General features: G+C 44.5%; 1 protein-coding gene across 1 annotated transcript in view; it reads right to left on the reverse strand.

Annotated features, from left to right (window-relative positions):
* LOC119458340 (neuronal PAS domain-containing protein 4-like) overlaps positions 1-5,383 on the reverse strand; it is a 150,563-nt gene extending 145,180 nt beyond the window's left edge. The window contains 1 exon segment of the mRNA XM_037720174.2: positions 4,962-5,383. Coding sequence (XP_037576102.1) covers positions 4,962-5,008 — 47 coding nt within the window. The 5' untranslated portion in view covers positions 5,009-5,383.
* Between the last annotated feature and the right edge of the window lie 10,129 nt (positions 5,384-15,512).

Raw genomic sequence — 15,512 nt, forward strand, 5'->3', positions numbered from 1 at the left:
TTTTCACTCTCAAGATATAGTTGAGACTGCATCGCTGCGAATTTACACTTGGCTGCGTTACTCGTTAACTGATTATATGACATTGAACGAAATGTTATTCTCCAGTCCTGCAACACAAGGTCCAAAAACACATAGACATGCAGTATACCAACAAAATCACGAAGAAAAACAAGAGGCAAGACTCGATCAAAATTTCTTGCTCTAGACGACGAACCACTGCCCTACTATTCGCATACGCATCTAGCCGCAGCACCGCGTAAAGCCTCATATTCAAATCTCTTTGCACCCTTAAAGGAATGCTAACAATTTCAGCTGTATTTTTCTTCCCTTACTCCATCCGATCCCTGTGCAGAGTAGCCAATCGGTCACTTAATTAGGTTAACCTCTCCGCTTTCACCTCTTGTTTGCCTCCTCCTCCTTGAGCTGTATTGGTAAATTACCATTCCACAACGCACAAAAATAATTTTATGGCAGAAATCATCGAAGAAGGTTTTCAACTTCAGCGACAGCTTTCATGTGTAACTTGCGGCATATCCCCAGGTTATCCTTGGATCACGAAACCTTATGGTTACAGCAGCAGACACACGGAGTGGCAATCTAAGTGACAACCACAATGCCGAATGACTCTGCGACATGGCGCTTTATATATATATATATATATATATATATATATATATATATATTCATCCCATTCTGCCATTCCATCCCAACCACATCACTAGTATCCTGGCTGTAACTTCGTTGCAATGGCTATCGGTCAAACGACTATGCTCGACGTAAGTTTCAGTCACACTTGCTGAGGCACAACGAGCCAAAAAGCAAGAAAAAAAGACTTAGAAATACATGACGTCACCCTGACGTACCGGGGCTGTGGTTTAGGCACAACATTTCAAAATTGATGGTACTTTCACTTACATTTCCTCTTCTGATAATCGGCATATAACCGTGAAATTTACGGGAAAAAAAATGCCGACGCAAGTCAATGTGGCATCGCGAAGTGCGATGCTACGTGAATAGACACGAATAAGGCGCAGAGTCACTGCTCCTTTGTAATATATAGCCGGGTAATTAGGGAGTGTTGCCAAGTAGCACTTGCTGCGGCGACATTGTCGATTCCGCTGATATACATGGCCGATAAAGTCGCACTTGTAACGCGGCATGTTAAGGTTGATATAAAACTGTACAAATGGAACAAATGTCACCAGGAGAATACATTTGTTCATGGATATTTTTTACATAGCGACCAGTTTAATTTTGTCTACAACTGTGGTGAACAAACACTCAGTTTCCATTGAATCGGTAGGTAGGAAGGAATACGAGAGCCGAGAAAAGCAGGTTTTAGTGATACGACTTCCATAGGCTGTAACATAGTGAAGGTTGAGGGTCTTTTCTGAGGTGACCTGTGAACTAGTTGGTTTATTATCCAATGAAACTTAGATCCAGTCCAGAACCAACGTTTGAAAGCATGAAAGGGTAAGTTTTTTCTCATCTTGTGTTTCCGCAATATCGTAAATTGGAATGCTGACATGATAAAAGGGTTAAAAAATTAGCAGAGATCATGAAAAATCTGCATTTGGTTCTGAAAAGATGTTCATAGCTTTCATTATTTGTGAAATTCCACTCACAATCTTTGTGCCAAAATATTTGTGCGATGTGGCATTGCAAATTATGGTAGTATTATTCGAATAGTGAAAGACCGAGTTGGTGCGTTTACGGTTAAACGAAATTAACTTGCATTTAGAGGCATTAAGGGACATCTACCACGTTTTGCACCGAATGTAAGTAAGGTCAAGGTCAATTCGGAGAGTAGATTGGTCATCGAAACATTTAATGATGCGGTAGATGATGCAATCATCGGCAAACAACCTAATTGAAGATGACATATTACAGGGTAAGTCATTATTGTATATTAAATAGAGTAATGGTTCGAGGACACTATACCTTGACGGACACCTGACGTTACGTCGCATAGTTTAGAGGGAAAGTTATTTGAATGCAAAAAGATGCATTGCTAATCTAATATAAGTTTCTAAATATGCCCTAACGTGACATCAAGTTATGCATAGATTTACCGCACGGTAGCAGAGACGCCTACGAGTTTCCATTGAACACCCCTCTGAGTTTAAGCTTTAGGCTCTGAAGGTACTTGATGCCCATTGTTCCGCAAGGTATGGTACTCTATGTATGAACATCGGTCATGTTATATGTTGATGGTGAAGCAGCATATCTGCTTCGATTTCGGATGATTGCCACGTGTTGAGGAGTACCTCAAGATATGTGGGGCGCGTTTCGTTCACGCCAATATTCAGCGAAGTCTTTATGATGCTCGGACAGCAGCTTCACTATAGAGTTAGCCAAAATATCCTACACAATTTAGCAACCAACGACAAACGTCCACAAGTTGTGTAGTGAAGCACTATAATTTGTCTATTTACACTTGCATACTCTTGGCGTGGCAATTTAAATAACTGAAGCATCATGTCCTTGGCATTCATAGAACAGACCTGCGCAAGCCCAGTATTGATATTTAGTTCCTTGTTATGACTTCCAACCGCTTGTGAAGTTACAAAGGACAAGGCAGAACTGATGCTGCATTGAAATGACACTCGAACAAGGGCTTGCACATATGCAAACTAATTACTACATCAGAATGTTGTGGGCATTGACCTGATATTGAAATTCTTGTTCTTTTATGAGTTATATGCAGTTAAAAGCGCATTCATATATGCCCTCCTGGTTCAATTTTGCATGGGCATAATTTTTATGACAAAAATCCTAATCAAGAATTCTCACTGTTGTTGCCTTTCTCACGCGATTCAAACAATTGCTTGACAACTGGGTATATTGAAGAGAGCAAGGACAAATTCTGAAATGACATACACTCGCATCAACGAGTTAATAATTACACTGACCACATATATTGATTGGTTCACTTCACTGGCTTGCTCCGCTGTCACACAATTATCGTGTGAGCTAACCAGGTAAGTTATGACACTTTTTTCAGAGTAGCAAAATCTATTAGTAAATAAGCAAGCGTCTGTTCCTGCTCAGATGGTAGCAAAACAAGTAAGATGTCACGCCAGGGTGACTGCTTGAAAGTTTTTTTTTCTCCTTTGCCGAACATACCGAGATCACCTTCATGCGCGCGATTACTTTGCCGCTTGATAACATAGTGTGTGTAAATGTTTCCCTGTTCCGGCTCCCGACCGAAAGTGCTATATGTCAGTATCCGCTTTTTACAACTGTTTATTAAGATAATCGTGCAGGTTCCAGGCTCTGCAGCGCATACGTGCAAATAAAAATTATGAAAATTGGCTATCGTCTCTATAATCTGCGGCTGATATAAAAAATGATGTGCGCGTTAGCCAGCGTTTTAGTACTTATTATCATAAAACAAACAGGTGATCTGAAGCTCGAGGGAAATTTTTGGAGTTACGTGGAAATTTTTGGAGTTATGCGTAAGTTTTCCACTTGTTTGCCCACACAAGGTTGGAAACGACTGACTGGATCACTGGTTTCACTGCCGACCTGTTCTTGCTCTAAAAGCACGAATATCTATATGCCTTTCTTCTGCATATAATGAATCAATATTTGAGCCTCAAATATGCGTGATGCGCAGACAAAAAACAAAAAAAATTAATAAATGGCAACGTTTATCTAAAATATTGCATGTTTTTTTAATAAATCTCCAAATACCAAAATCTCCAAAATGGTACGTGTACTATTAATCACAAACGCACTCTGGGATTATTGTAGGCATTTCAGGCAGATGGGCTCCCAATCAACGAATGAATTTTGAGAAATAAGTTTTATTTCGATACAAAATATAGTGTTAGAAAAATATAATTCGTCTTTATAGAATGGCGCACATCTCAACTTTTTTGTTTAGGTTGCGGTGTGAGGGTCTGCAAAGACAGTTCTATGTGAAGAAAGAAAATGAAGGCGAAAAAATCGTCGCTGTACCTCTGTCTTCACTCAACAGACACTGACGGAGTTATTGTTTTTTGGTGCTTATAGTGTATTTGGGTTGGCAAACACAATGTTAAAAACGAGCAGAGGGAACTGCTTCGCAATTTTGTCAAAATGGAGATAGAATCACCAGGATGTCATGGATATCGAAAATTGCCAGCCTGAGCCACTGGACCACCCAAACTTGCGGAATAATTAAAATACCCATGCCAACGGGCCTATTTTCTGGCAAATGGGCGCAAATATGCGCATGAAAGAATGACACACAGCAACTATATATAGATGTCGCCAAGCCGCGGATACCGAAATAAGTGTTACATAAGAAAGCGTAAATGCTCAAAGTGCATTCCATAGTGATCCGTATATGCCAGCTATTGCTCAAGATGTTCTTGCACAGTGTTGATAGCGTAAAGTTTCAAGAACTCGTGCTGTTATCTTTCAAACTTTATTTAAGTGTGTCTGTGCCTGTAACTTGGAAATCTGGCTGATGCTGGCTACTGCGTTCCATCTAGCCATACAAAACTGGGCAAAGAAAGGGTGATAAAAAGAACGCAATAATCATGTCCAACGCATATGCATCCAAGCTTAGCCTAAAGATGCGGCTGATCCTCTAATGAGTTGCAGAACAATGTACAGCGGATTGTGTATTTCACGCATCATAAGTCACGTCAGAAATAAAGTTCCTCCTTGCAAGCGAAACTACCCTTCTTCCAAGTGTAAGCGTAAAGCACACTGGTGGATATTCGAAGTTAGCAGTTTTATTATGCTGTCACTGATATGGAGACGGTAAGCTAAATTAATAAGTCATGCTTGTGTTTCTTTCACAGACTCATGATGTTCCTTCTTTTAAGCTGCGTACTAAAGAAGAAAACACCAATGAAGAAAACAACCGTAACTAAAGGCGGACGTAATCACGTACACGGCACAGCGTTCGCAATCAGGTTGACGGTGGCGGAAAAAAAAAGAAGAAACAACGAAGATTGACAGCTCACCTGCACATCTGCAGGATGTTGGGACCGCCGGCCAGCATGGACGACATGGTTGCAGCGGGGTCGCCGCAGGCCGCGAACGCGCGCGGCCGGTCCTCACGGAAATCCACGAGTGGTCACCGTGGCGCACGCCCGCCGTGCGCGCCGGTACACAGAGGAGAGCAATCACAAAATCCGAAACGTCGCCGTACCACCCGCCGCAGCGCGCGCGTAGCGTGGCGAGCAGACGACACACAACGGGGACGTTACAGCAAGAAGCAGACGACACAGCACGGGGCGGACGATCGATCGATGGGGGGACGTCCCGCGTGACACGCTCGTTTTCAACGCGTAGCCAAATCCAGCGCGTTGCCGGCGGCACTCGTGGTAGCAGACGACGCACGCTTCTTCATGGCAGCAGACGAGAACACGGGGCACTCAAAGCCGCTACCGGCACCGCACTGACCGGCTGCTGCGGCCGCGCAGCAGACGACGAGGGGGCGGAGCTGCGCGCTCGCCCCGTGGGCGGAGCGTGCCAGAAAAGGCGGTGCTCGCACTTGTGACGTCACACGATGCACGCCCGCTCTCCCGGATGCCGTTTGGCGAGAGCGCGCGCCGCTGTGGCGTCTGCGGCGTTGCGTCGTCTGCTCGCGTCCAATAGCAGACGAACGTTGCTTCTGTTTTGTCTTCTTTTTCTTGTCGCGCGTGCGCGGTACGCGACAGGGAGCAGACGAAACTGACACGTGGTCCGCCGCTGCGTATTCGCTGGGGGTGTCCAACCGTGTCTCGCTCTGGCCAAATCGGAAGCGGGAACGAGTAACAGAGGACTGCCGTGCGGCGCGCCGGACGAAGCGAGAAAGTATACAAAAAAGAAAAGAAAGGAAAAAAAATGAGGAAAGCTAAGTGAACAAAATGGAGGGGAGTAAAAGCGCGCTTGTACAAGGAGAAGGCGCGCCTATATTTTTGCCGCCCTGGCGCCGGAGGTGAAAAGTATTACGGCTTGGGAGGAAGCCAAAGAAAGAAAAGTAAGAAGAGCGCCTTCTGCTCGCCGTGCTTTTTTTTTTTTTTTTGTAATGTCGTCTGCATCATGAAGCCGGCACAGAGCGAGGGCGTTTGCCTTTGCGCTTCTGTGCGCCACCATTCTACAAACCACGAGAAGGGAGTGCTAGCTCGGGTAACGCAAGTCAGGCGAACGAAAGAAAAAGACCGTGAAGAAATAAGCAAGCAGAAAAAGAAAAGTTAGGCTCGGGTGATGTTGTGTGGGCGGTGACGGCGGCCATCAACTACCGCGCTCCACCGCCCACGCCGAAGTGAAATGTCCTCATTTGCTTCGGCTCGGTAAGAGTTGCTCTTGTAGTAGACCGCACAGGAAGGAGCTCTCTGATCGTTAACTTTTTGCTGCGCAAAAACATTTGGGTCGAAATTATGACGAAAATCCTACCTGCGGTATGCCGAGGCTTTTTAAAGCATTTTTATACACTTCATATTTTCTTTCTTATACACTTTAGGTACGAAGTCACTGAGGAATATTGTAGTCGTATATCATGTGCGGCAACATATAGCAGGGCTCCTTTGCAGATAGCGCAGTGTAAGGTCCTATTCATACAACTCCTACTGTGCGTTAAAGAAAAAGAAGAAAGGTAGGCAGTATACAGATGACTGAAATATACACCTATGGGATCTCTTTACCGCTAATGAGTCTATATACAAACACCAGCATATCAGTGCATCGCCACTTTATATTCCTAACTTACTGTTGGTCTTGGATTACCAATGATTTAAGCCGCCACACTCGAAGACAACACTTATTATTAAGTATAGCCGGAAAAGTAAAATAAGTAATCACGTAATGTGTATGTCTACATGGTCCGAAATATTTACTTTCAGCCGCCCATATATGGTAAATTTGTGAGAACACTCCACCCTATCCCCGTGATGTGTGGTCATGAGTCTTTGTACAATATCGTGTGCTCGTGCGTTTTATGCAAATTCCAAGCTATATCAAGTTTTCTTGGGTGGAAGTACTTCCTCAATTTTTTTTCTTTACCTAGATGGAGGTTGAATTAAGCCTTCAAGCTTCAGTTTAACGTAACACCCATGAGACGCTGACGAAAGACAAGTTTCATTGCACACGTTGACTCCAAGCTGTAAGCTTTCGCTTGTTCAGTTTTAATCAATCGATGAGGTGAAGACAGACATGGATAAAGGTAACAGATTACATTACTTCCGAGCTCACAGGTCCTGTGCCTCTAAAGATTACGTGTCTAAGCAAAGGTCTGACTTGGCTATTATACTGAGTCTATAGTCAGTCTTGGGTAAAATACCCAAGTCAGACTTGGGTATTATTCAGCGAGACTTGGGTATTAAGTCAGACCTGGGTATTATACCCAAGGTCTGACTTGGGTATTATACTCAAGACTGACCCGGCCAAGTCAGACCCTGCCAATATACCCGGCCAATAATACCCGGCCAAGTCAGACCTTTGATCAGACACGTGATCTACTTTCAATACCCAAGTCAGACGTGGGTATTGTCAGACTTGGGTATTATTCAGTCAGACTTGGGAATTAAGTCAGACCTGGGTATTATACTCAAGTGGCGCGTCTGAGTTGGGTATTATACCCAAGGTCTGACTTGGGTAGTATATCCAAATGGCTCGTCTGAGTTGGGTATTATACCCAAGGTCTGACTTGGGTACTATACCCAAGTGGCGCGTCTGACTTGGGTACTATACCAAAGCCAGACGAGCCAATATAGTGTCACTTCCAGCGAGTGCGCTTCGGCTCGCCCAGTGTCACTTCGGCGGCGTGGCGCTATAGATGGCAAAACGAAATGTCATTCGGGATTGATGACAACGATTATTTATGAAGCCCCAAGGGTTGACATGATTCTCGGCGTATTGAGTTTTAGAAACAATTACTATTTTATTACGAAAGAAAGCTAATGTAATATTACAAATATTGTAATCCCATAACACATCTACTTGTTTTGAGCCAATACAAGAAAGGGACGTATCCAAAATCCACAGGGTCAAACTCGCAGAATCTGTTAAAATGAACATTTCAAGCTTTTTTTCCGCTTCACCATGCTGTCAGAAAGACGCTTATAACATTTATAATGTAGAAAAAGTGGTTTTAGAAATTAGTGCAGACTCTGCTGTGAGCATTCACCTAATTATTCTTGAAGCACTGCTATCGAGGCTATATACACACTTCAACGCAGCGGAGTTCCACGAACACGTGTACTCGCTGGCAAATGCACTCCACAACAAGTGTCTGACAGCCTGCGAGTGACACTAACGCCGAAGTGCACTTGCTCCAAGCGTCGCTAAATCTGCCCGTCTAACTGCGGTATAACTAGACTGAAAAATGGAACACTATACTGAACTTTAACGTTCGCAACTTCTTCTCACGCAGTGTATATATTAAACACTGAACAAAAAACGAGTGCATTAACACTGAACAAGACGAAGTATATTGTAAGGCTGCAGTTGTGCGTGCATTTGTGAATGCACGGTTGCGAGTATGTAACAACTATATAGGCTGACAAGGGAGAGATAGACTGATAAAACATTGATTGCGTTAAGTCACCAAGACATGCGCCCGCAGGAAAGCGAGACTTTTGTGCATGCATCGCAGCTTTGATTTCCTCAAGTGAAGGTAAGACATCCGGAGTTTACACATTTCACGACGGCAGCGCTTGATATATTGCCAAGAGCTATATGGCAAGTCCAAATGACAGTGACTGCTGGATTCTCGATAATTGCAAACACATGTAGGGACCCGAAGGCAACAACTGCAAACGCCTTCAAGACAGCATATATATATATATATATATATATATAAACAAGATTTCCGACACACTTCATTGTTATGGATTGACTATAGCGTTCTACTGCTGCACACCATATCGAGGGTTTTATCACCGGTCGCGGTTGCCGCATTTTCCTGGGGGCCGCAAAGTGCAAACGGTTATGTACTTAGGCAGGCTCTCGTCAAAGAACACTACAGGATTAGGAATGCTGACGCTAGCGCAGTTAACAGTACCCAACGAAAGAAACAGGAAGAGTTGGTAATTGTGGGAAACTGAGCGAGATGTTAGTGATTCGATTTCAAAAAAGGCGCTTAAAACGAAGACAAGACGGAAGACAGGACACACGCGTGTCCTGTCTCGCTCGCCATATACCTAATATGGCGAGCGGGTATACGAGTAAGGCTCGATGTGACGCTCCCCGGGGGTGTTGTCACCGCTGACACTGGTGGCACAATTTCCGCGCGACGAACGGCCGCTCTCGTCGTTGGTGAAAGGAAAACGTGCGAAGAAAAGTGTATGTTCCGCGCAAGACTGGCGGTGCGGCGATGAAGGCTATTGACCCTTTTCGCGGCAATCCCGTGGGCGCTGCCATGTTTGATCACGTGGTGGCGCGTCCATTCCTTGCCTCAACTGCCTCCGTTGCCTCCTTGTTTACAATGGAAGTGTATGACGCTGGCGCGGCTTAGAAAACCTCTGTTTTCGGCGGTGTCGTAGACGGTGACTAGGTGGACGACACGAGGCTTTGATCACAGCTTCAGAGAACATGCAAAAGCGCTTTCGGAGCTGATTAAGCTATGTGCAAACGGCGCAAGCAGCGTAATATGGTGCTTGTTCTAAAAGCGGGGCTAAATATGTATTCCAAGCAATCCTAACACTCCGCTCATGAATTCAGTCAGGATTAGTGTGTTTTGCTCTTTGTTCTTTATTTGGCAAGTATTTTGAAGCAGTGGCTTGCCAGTTTCTGACTCAGTGAAGTTCTGACTCAGTGAATATATATTACAGCTAGTAACTCGCTTACTCTAGTGGACCGTCACGAAACGTTCAGCTTCGACCATTCGTGTGCCATCGGTGTAGTCCGTCATTTATTGTGCTGATACAGTGCGCATATATTCAAGTGTGCGCCCATTGACTTATTCTTGATACGTCGGCGATAGAGTGGGCGTAAGTTTTCCTGCCATTTGTGACAGATGTGTATAGATAACGTGCGCGAAACTTACTATGACAGGAAGCGGCGCTACTCCCTTTGTATTGTTTAACGAGTGGTACTCACTCTTGCCGACGTTCTGGGGATGAAGCCCTTTCTTTGAAGGTTTGCGATACAAGGCTGGCGGATGAGCAAATTTCTGTATCCTCGAGGAAAGTCGTACATCTTGAAGTGCCGGTAACACGTTCGGCCAGTTGCAGCAGCGGTCCGCGATTTTGGCCACACAGATTCATTGTATTCCTTAACATGCCAGTCACTATTTTTGCAGCTAACTACTGCACACGTCATCAATCCAATTGATTCAATTTAGCATGATTGGAGCACAGTGTGTTTGCGAAAACTCAGTTGCATTTCCGACAGCTGATCGCACAGAAGCAAGGTAGAAGCAGTAATGGTTTCGTATTCGTGCGCGGTCGCTGAGGACGCGTATGGCGCGCCGCCGTGAGTGCCATCTCGTTTCTCTAAAACAAACTGCTCCGCGAAAAGGGTCTATACGATATGGCGCCAGGGTAGCGCGCGTCGTCGGTATGGAAACAAAGCGCTGCATTAGCGGAGGTCTGCCTGCGGCGGCTGCTGTGAATCGCGCACGGGCGTCACCCACGCGCTGCCTCTCGCGATCTGCCGATAAGCGAGGCAGTCGCATCATACTTCGCCCTCTGTTCGGAATGTGCGGCGTGAGACAGATTGTCCGCGCCAGCCATGCTACTCACAGCGTTCTATTCCTAATATAAAGCGTGTACATGTATAATCATAATATAAAATATTGACAAGCGAAATGAAAACACGTGTAGAGCTGCGTTAAAATTTTGCATTAGGGGATGTCGTAACCGCCGGTGAATCTTATTTCTGCTTTTCTTTGTTTCTGTTCGACGTTTACCTCATCTTTTTAGTATCTAAGGTCTTCCTATATTATTTACATTGTTGACTTTGCACTTACGCTTGGCTTCTCCCCCCTCACCTTAATCCCCTAATGGGTTCTTAGGGTACTCAGACGAACAAATAAAATAAAATAAATAATAAATAAATATCCAGCGTCATTTGCGCGCCGGTTCGTCTGCGTCTTCGCCTGCCAGCGGCGGCTTCTCCGCGATACATCGTGTAGTGCGCACAGAGACAAGAACCACCGACCAGCAATGGCAGAGGCATTTCTTAAAAGACAGGGTTCAAGCAAACATACCAACAAAATGTATCCAGCCACTAAATTTTTTTAGAAATCTTTTACAAATTACTGTGTTCCGCGTTGCGGCATTGCACATACAGCTGTCGGCACCTGTGAAGAAAAGTCAACCAGAATTTGTCATTCGTAGCGAGAACAGAGCTTTTCTAAGCGAGAAAATTCGGGAAATGAAAAACTGTAGTGGCTCCACCTGTTTTAAAGTATGGTACCTCTCACGCGGCGTCAGCAGTGGCTGATCCACAGAGAGTGGCACAAAGGGAGGTCACGTGTAGATTACGTCAGGCCGTCCGCGTTGACGCGGGTGTTTCAAATTGAGGAGCGGCAGCGGAAACTTCGGCAGCAATTTTAGAAACAGGAAACGTTAATAGACTTTACGAATGTTCGACTGATTTAGATCGACCTAATATTTTCCTTGAGTGCCTTTTTAAACAGGATGGAGCTTGATGGCCGTTTCTTCAGGCCGAGAGTTGCTTGCTGGTATAAGAATTTAGAGATCGGAGATAGAAGGGACGGCAAGGGGTTTATTTATTCCTTTACAGAAATAGGGAGCGCTCCTATTCACGGGTTTATTCCAGGGCACTCGTGATTCCAGTTCATGAGTCTCACTGTTATAGTTACATATTACATCATCGGAGCACGCGCGAAACATAAAACACGTCCTGTCTATACCAACCATTAATTTTGTCTTCCGCACATCCCTACACTACCCTAACCCGTCATGTATAGGTGCAATCAGGTGGTTCGAAAAGGGGAAATGTTCTGCACAACAGCGCATGCGCCGTGCCATAAGTATAAGCGTACAGAAACGTAGAAACAGGAAGCTATATATATATCAGATGGAAAGAGGTAAAAGGCACGACAGTTTCGCTAAAGGGGGCCCTCACCACACCCCTCACCCTTATATTTCACCCTTATATTTCATAAGGGTGAGGGGTGTGATAACATCATCAGGACGCAGAGTGATATAGATGCAGTGATACGAGCCCTTTGTCATACGAGGTCGACGCCAGCTTCGACTGAGCCCTGAAACGCGGGTGGTAACACTTATAACCATAGAAAGGCCGGACGGAAGCCTGAAAAGTACACCCGGTGGGCAACCATACAGTAAGCTTGCAGAGACACTCCTGCAGCTCCTGCATTGTTTAGTGGTACAAGCTGTCATTTGATCATCCATGATTCTCCATGTGTTTCGCACGAAACCCGTCCGAAAAAAAAGGTTTGTCATGTTGCATGCAGCATATTGCGGCATGGTATAGGTAATTCGCGTACACTATATATATATATATATATATATATATATATACCCACACGTGTGTGTGTATATGTGTGTCTGTTTGTGTGTGTACTTTCCCGGAATAGATATTCTGCCCTTTGAAGAGCCAAAAAGTGTTTCTATAAAGTACAGCAACAGCAAAGAAAAACGGTTTATACAGTTTGAAAGCTTCTGCTAGCATGTATCCACGCATTTCAGCTTCACTATACATACGCCACCCACGGAAGATGGCGCGCACTAGACAGTGTGATAAACATTCGCATGCGCTTCAGGATGCTTCCGTTTTCTGTATTCAATAATCCATGACCTCCGCACGCCGTATGCCACTCAGAATACTTCTGTTTTTGCACTCTTCCTGCATACTCGAGAAACCTCCATTGTATACAACGGGTATAGCAGATCCGTCATACAGCGATGGGCAACGAGACGTGACGTATAGTTCGAGTTCTAAATTGTTTTCCGGCAACCAGCCACCTTCGCAGACATGATGTATAGCTATATAGTTTGCAAGAGCGCTGGGTGATTTGATGGGGGCATCCGTTAACTCCAGATGCTCCATCCATCTTATAATTACGGAGTCAGGTATAGTCTGTGGGTGCTAGATGGGAGTTGCGATAAGGTCAACATCATTATCACTATTACGGGGTCATATCGGCCTTCCGTGGGTAGGTATATATATATATATATATATATATATATATATATATATAGGAATAAATACTATTTTATTATTAAAATAATAATACGTCATTAAATAATGACGTATTAATGACGAAATAATAATAAATAAATATATTATTAAATAATAATACGTCAGGTCGTCCGCGTCAACGCGGACGGCCTGACGTAATCTACACGTGACCTCCCTTTGTGCCACTCTCTGTGGATCAGCCACTGCTGACGCCGCGTGAGAGGTACCATACTTTAAAACAGGTGGAGCCACTACAGTTTTTCATTTCCCGAATTTTCTCGCTTAGAAAAGCTCTGTTCTCGCTACGAATGACAAACGAAATAATATAGGAAATAATATACGAACAAGGAAGTGGACGGCTTTCGTTTCTACACACGCCGGCTCACGCAAACGCGCATCGAAGAACAGAGAAAGCATGGATAGGTAACAGTGCGAGGGTAATGATTCAGTTGTCTTGCCGGAAGGTGGCATATATATATATATATATATATATATATATATATATATATATATATATATATATGCCACCTTCCGGCAAGAAAACTGAATCATTACCCTCGCACTGTTAACTATCAATGCTTTCTCTGTTCTTCGATGCGCGTTTGCGTGAGCCGGCGTGTGTAGAAACGAAAGCCGTCCACTTCCTTGTCGGCGTCATCTGCAACGAATCTGCATATTCGTTCATGTGTGCTCTATGAGTGTATAGCATACACACTATACACGGGGGCCGTACACGTAGATATACCTTACATGTTGGCCACGCTTCGCTGGAGAACAGGAAGACATAGTACACGGAGGAAAAATAAACGTCCGTAGCAAACGAAAGCCAGCGAAACACGCGAAAAACGAGCCTGACGCGCAGGTGTTCGTCAATTATGCGTATCCGCGCATATCTTCTCGCGGGTTCCGCCCCCGAACCACGGCGAAAGCGTCGTGTTTATATATGCGCGCCTGCAGCAACTAGCGAAGGCGCATATCCGCCTGTGTGCGTGTTTGTGTGGGATGTACGTGTAGCTATGTGTGTGTACTTGCAGGCGTGTGTTTAGCAAGTGTACGGAACACAGACGCCACGGTGTCTGCTGCGACGCTGTGCGGGACGCCATATCACAGCGCCGCGTTGCGTCGCGCCACGCCCAACGCGGCCCCTTCTTCGCGCCAATCGCTTAGTCACGCCTTGGTGCTGGACTGTCCGGACATGGCGCCGGTGCGAATGGTTGGAGTTACGTATCCTTAGGGTCCTTCGTTTTCGGCTTTTATATCTTTGAAATTCGGAGGGGTAACAAATCGGGTGTTATTCTTTACAGAAGAAAACAGGGGTAAATTTAGGGTCTTGTTGGCGGGCAGCAAAACCAGGGAGAAATCGAGGATTTCGTTGTTTGGAAGCGCGAAGTTCAGGATTTTTCATGTAACTTTTACAAACTATTCATGAAGGCATCATTTACGTACAAGCTCATGGGACCAGTTCATTGGATCCACTCGCGGCTCCGGAAGCGAGAGCAAGGAGTAAGACTTTTAACGATGGCGTACACCGTGATGCGCACCCTACGTCGTAATTAAAAGCCACAGACTCATTGCAATTGAAAAATCAATTCAGCACATGTAAAATTGTGGTATCTCCTGGTATGACATACTCAGCTGTGTACAACTGCCGGGTATTTGAGATTTTTATGAGGGCGTCTAAACCTACTTGCCAGCCAAGTTTGCAAGTGGAGGAAGGGATGTATTCAATGCAAAGAACTGTGAGAGCATCAGCGTGGAACACTTGCTTAGCAATTGGTGAATGTGAACACACAGATAGAATCGAGCAAAAACGAAGTCCCCTAACATTGATGGGTTCTGCGGGCAGCATTTTTGTGGGGCAAAAAAAAACATCAAGGCATTTTGTACATAGTAAATTTCTGGACATAAGATAGAGTGCAGAGTGAGGTGAGAAACAGTGGAAGGGGTGTTCTCAGTATGTTAGAGAGCAGTGGTGCTCATATTCTCATTCAATTATTTCCAAGTCTTATGCACTCCAACTCGCCTGGCTGTTGAAATCATTTATGGTCTCGTGACTTCTGAGGCTTACATTTGCATGATTGAACCAAAAACATTTAGAAGTTGTGGTTGTGCATTTTAGAAATATTTAATGAAAGTTAGAAGAATTGATTGTGCCACTGTAGAGTATAATTCTACACCCGCTGAACACTTTCTGTGTTCTTATGAAGCTATGCAAGGCTTAAAACTTATGCTCTTAGTGTCTCACGAAAGAAGAAAAAACGAGCTGAAGGGAAAAAGTGTAATGCCTGCTTTAAGTTCTTGTTAAAAAAAGAGGTATCCAGTACACAAATTGAAAGTTAGTGCGGCGTGTGACACCTTCCTCATTGTGATCTTAGTCATTGCTAAAATAGTCCCGAGATAAACGTTATTGACAGATG

Source organism: Dermacentor silvarum, chromosome 7 (assembly GCF_013339745.2).
Source record: "Dermacentor silvarum isolate Dsil-2018 chromosome 7, BIME_Dsil_1.4, whole genome shotgun sequence".
Classification (NCBI taxonomy): Eukaryota; Metazoa; Arthropoda; class Arachnida; order Ixodida; family Ixodidae; genus Dermacentor; species Dermacentor silvarum.